This window comes from Primulina tabacum, chromosome 15, assembly GCF_025594145.1.
Source record: "Primulina tabacum isolate GXHZ01 chromosome 15, ASM2559414v2, whole genome shotgun sequence".
NCBI lineage: Eukaryota > Viridiplantae > Streptophyta > Magnoliopsida > Lamiales > Gesneriaceae > Primulina > Primulina tabacum.
Genome location: NC_134564.1, coordinates 25,414,108 through 25,417,477, shown reverse-complemented (window position 1 = coordinate 25,417,477; position 3,370 = coordinate 25,414,108). Strand labels below are relative to the sequence as shown.

At 35.4% G+C, this 3,370-nt stretch overlaps 1 protein-coding gene across 2 annotated transcripts; it reads left to right on the top strand.

Annotated features, from left to right (window-relative positions):
* Positions 1–417: 417 nt before the first annotated feature.
* Positions 418–3,026, top strand: LOC142527940 (growth-regulating factor 8-like). Of its 2 annotated transcripts, none has more exons than XM_075632942.1 (4): positions 418–854; positions 1,005–1,160; positions 1,288–1,564; positions 2,123–3,026. In XM_075632942.1, the coding sequence occupies exons 1-4, from the start codon at positions 647–649 to the stop codon at positions 2,712–2,714; spliced, it is 1,233 nt and encodes a 410-aa protein (XP_075489057.1). In that variant the 5' UTR covers positions 418–646; the 3' UTR covers positions 2,715–3,026. The 2 variants fall into 2 exon arrangements, with proteins under 2 accessions (XP_075489057.1, XP_075489055.1); XM_075632940.1 differs by having other exon boundaries at positions 419–854; positions 2,099–3,026.
* Positions 3,027–3,370: the final 344 nt, after the last annotated feature.

Here is a 3,370-nt window from a genome sequence, read left to right as displayed (position 1 = left end):
GGTTTAGTGAGGGATAAAAGCTAAAAATTGTTTAATATTGGGTGCCAGATTAATGTTAAAATAATAATCTTTTTCAATTTTGTGCTAGCTTAAACTATTTAATATTATGAAATTTTTACGGGACTTATAAAATTTCGAATCTTGTTTTATATGATATAATTTAATATTATTAAAATTTTTAAGATAAACCAAATCGATTATTTTTTAAGAAATGACCTCAATTCATTATTGAGTAGGTATCTTGTGAGACGATCTTACGAATATTTATTTATGAGACGGGTCAACCCTATCGATATTCACAATAAAAAGCAATATTCTTATCATAAAAAATAATATTTTTTCATGGATGACCAAAATAAGATATTTGTCTGATAAAATATGATCCGTGAAACATGCAATATAATCATGGGGAAACAAACGGGCATTTGGGCCATGTTGGAAGCATAGGAACCAAACACCCACACAAACACCCAAGTATAGAATGGCGGTCACCGAATCTTGAAAACATTCTCCAAATCTAAATCTGTAACACAGACACAGAGAGGAAAGGTCTCAAGTTCCAGATTCATAAACGAGGATAACTTTTAATTAAGCTTCGGCTTTTCTTGTGGGTTTTGTAAATTTATGCTAAAGATTAGGAGGGGGAATGATGGAGAAGGGAAAAGAAAGAAATTACTCATCATCATCATCATCAGATTGTGATGTGGGGTTGAGTTTGAAGATGCAGACTGAATCTTCTATGTGTAAAAAGCCCATGCCTTTGCCTTTTTATCACTATCAGTTTGGTTATTCTTGTGGCGGTGATGGAGTTGGAGGCGGCGGTGCTGCTGGGCCCATTTTCTTTAACGCTTCAGGTAACAAGGTGGCGTTTGGGAATGATATCCGTGTACTGATATATAGTGATTCTTGAACTTTTTCTCTCCTTGTATAGTTTTAGGGTACTGATTGGTATGGTTGCATTTGTTTCTTGAATAAAATATCTGAAATATCGATTTTGGTTTCAGGGGGTGAAATGAGCGGAAAACCCCTTTTCACAGCCTCACAGTGGCAAGAACTCGAAAGACAGAAAATGATACACAAGTACATGATGGCCTCTAGTCCTGTTCCTCCTCAACTAATCCTACCAGTTTCATCTCTTCTTCCTGGCCCCCAATCTAACAGTAAAGTCCCTTTTTCACAAATCCCATATATTCTTACAAAGTTTTTTGTTTCACCATTTTTAGGCCAGATGAACAGGGATCATGATCCTCAGGTTCTTAATTCGTCCTGTGTTTCTGTGTGTATCAGCACCTGCTGGTTTGGATTCAAAATTTTCAACAAATAGATGGGATCCAGAGCCGTGGAGGTGTAAAAGAACAGATGGGAAGAAATGGAGGTGCTCCAGAGATGTGGCCCCTGATCACAAATACTGCGAACGCCATTCTCACAAAACTAGACCACGTTCAAGAAAGCATGTGGAAGTTTCCTCATACAATTCCATCAACAGTACTTTCTCTCAGTCCCTACATAACCCAGCTTCTCAATTTCCAACAATGGTGTCTGCTACACCATATGAGCAGACAAGGTAAGAGATTTTTCAAGATATTTTTTTTATCAGAATCTTAGGACTTAATGCTTATGTTAACTTTCTTTGTGACACATTGCTTTCCTAGTATTATTATATTCATTTGTTGTTCTTATCCTGAGCTTCATAGATTATACGTGGTGTGGCTTCTGGGCCTGACCCCCTCTGACCTTTGTTTGGCTTGCACACAAATAAATAAGGCTTTTTATTTTGTTGAGTGAAACAGTGTCTTATTGATCTTTGAATTAGTAAATATCATTGTAACTTAGTCTTTAGCATCCTCGGATTTATGTTGGTTGGTGATTGAATAACAAAGATTTAGAAACTAGCAGTTAATGCAGTTTAATGAAATATAAAAAGAAATGTATCATTGTTATTTTGAAAACTACTCGTTCTAAAGACTCGAGTTCATAAGAACTGCGCAACAATTGTAGTTTTGCAGTTTAACATTATTGTTTTTGTTCAGTGCCTCAATTTGTTTCTTGATATTTATTGAAGGTGTGTGAGTTTGTGTTTCTTTATATTTTATCAAAGGTATGCTGAATGGTTTACGAACAGCGTCGACAACAGCGTCAGCAGCAACAAAAGCCGCAACAAGAATAACGTAACTGCATTTCAAACACAAGGAAACCACGGTTTCATGAACTTGGATCCTTTTAGCCCGAAAATATTGGAGAATCATCATGAAATGGGGATTGGGCAGTTTTGCATTTCAATTCTTGACTCGAAAATCCCATCTTTACGAGGAAATTTGTCACCAAATTCAGACAGAACAACACAAACAACCATACCTTTCATTGATACTTTTGAAAAAGAGAAGCCACCCCTACTTCCAACCCCCTCCTCTCTCACACTATCAATGTCTGGTCGTGTAAATGAGGTTGATGAATTTGATAAAAACAGTCATTTCGGGATTGAAATGATTGATTCTGGTAGAGATACAGACGGGATCCTGAAATCCCAATGGATAAATCAAGTTTCTTGGATTAACTCACCACCTGGTGGACCATTAGGTGAAGTTTTATGCCTTGGAAATTCTAGTGTCGCCAGGGGTCATACAAATTTAGCAGCAGCACATGGATATAACATTAATAGCTGTAAAAGTTCTTGCGGAGAAGATGGCAGTCATGCACTAAATTACATTGGGTGACAGCTCCTTGGTTATTAATTGTTGGTTACCAATTTAAGAGTTGAGAGTTGAGGAAGAGATGAGCAACAAATACACCACTTTGTTTCCTTTTTTGTTACTCTTTTAATTTGGTCCACTCACTCAGTTTACTGATCTAATTTGTTTTCTGCTTCTTGTTTTAGTTTGTTCATAAGCTCGTCGTGTTTCCTGTTCATTCATCGAGTTCTAGGCACTTTGTGTAGTGAAGTAATGCGTGATTTTGTACAACCATTCGAGGTCCTAACATGAACTGGTTGTACCAGAACATTTGAAATGGTTATGGATGTCTTAATTCCATTTTCTTGTGTTCTTTACGTTTTCTTTGTAATTAAAATGAGTTCGTCTATCTTCAACCCTGAGTAATTTTCTTCGTATCACAAACTTCATTGGAATATGTTAGTCTCTCGTATTTTAATAAAAAATGAATATCATATATTGATAATTTAAGGATAAAATTGTATAAAAAAGAAAAATATTACATGTGGCATATAAAAAACCAAATAAAATATTATGCCCATAATGTTTTGACAAATTAATTTGTTATTATTTAGGATCTACCATTAAATGTTTCCGTTCGAATCTTGAATTCGAAATTACTTTTTAAAATATTTTCGTTTCAATTGCTAAAGCTATGTTTT

Excerpts from the sequence above, each read along its gene's own strand:
- LOC142527940 (XM_075632940.1), top strand. The coding sequence starts at position 647 with ATGATGGAGAAGGGAAAAGAAAGAAATTACTCATCATCATCATCATCA. Across the intron at positions 855-1,004 it reads CATTTTCTTTAACGCTTCAG|GGGGTGAAATGAGCGGAAAA; the intron begins GTAACAAGGTGG and ends TTTTGGTTTCAG. Across the intron at positions 1,161-1,287 it reads TCCTGGCCCCCAATCTAACA|CACCTGCTGGTTTGGATTCA; the intron begins GTAAAGTCCCTT and ends TGTGTGTATCAG.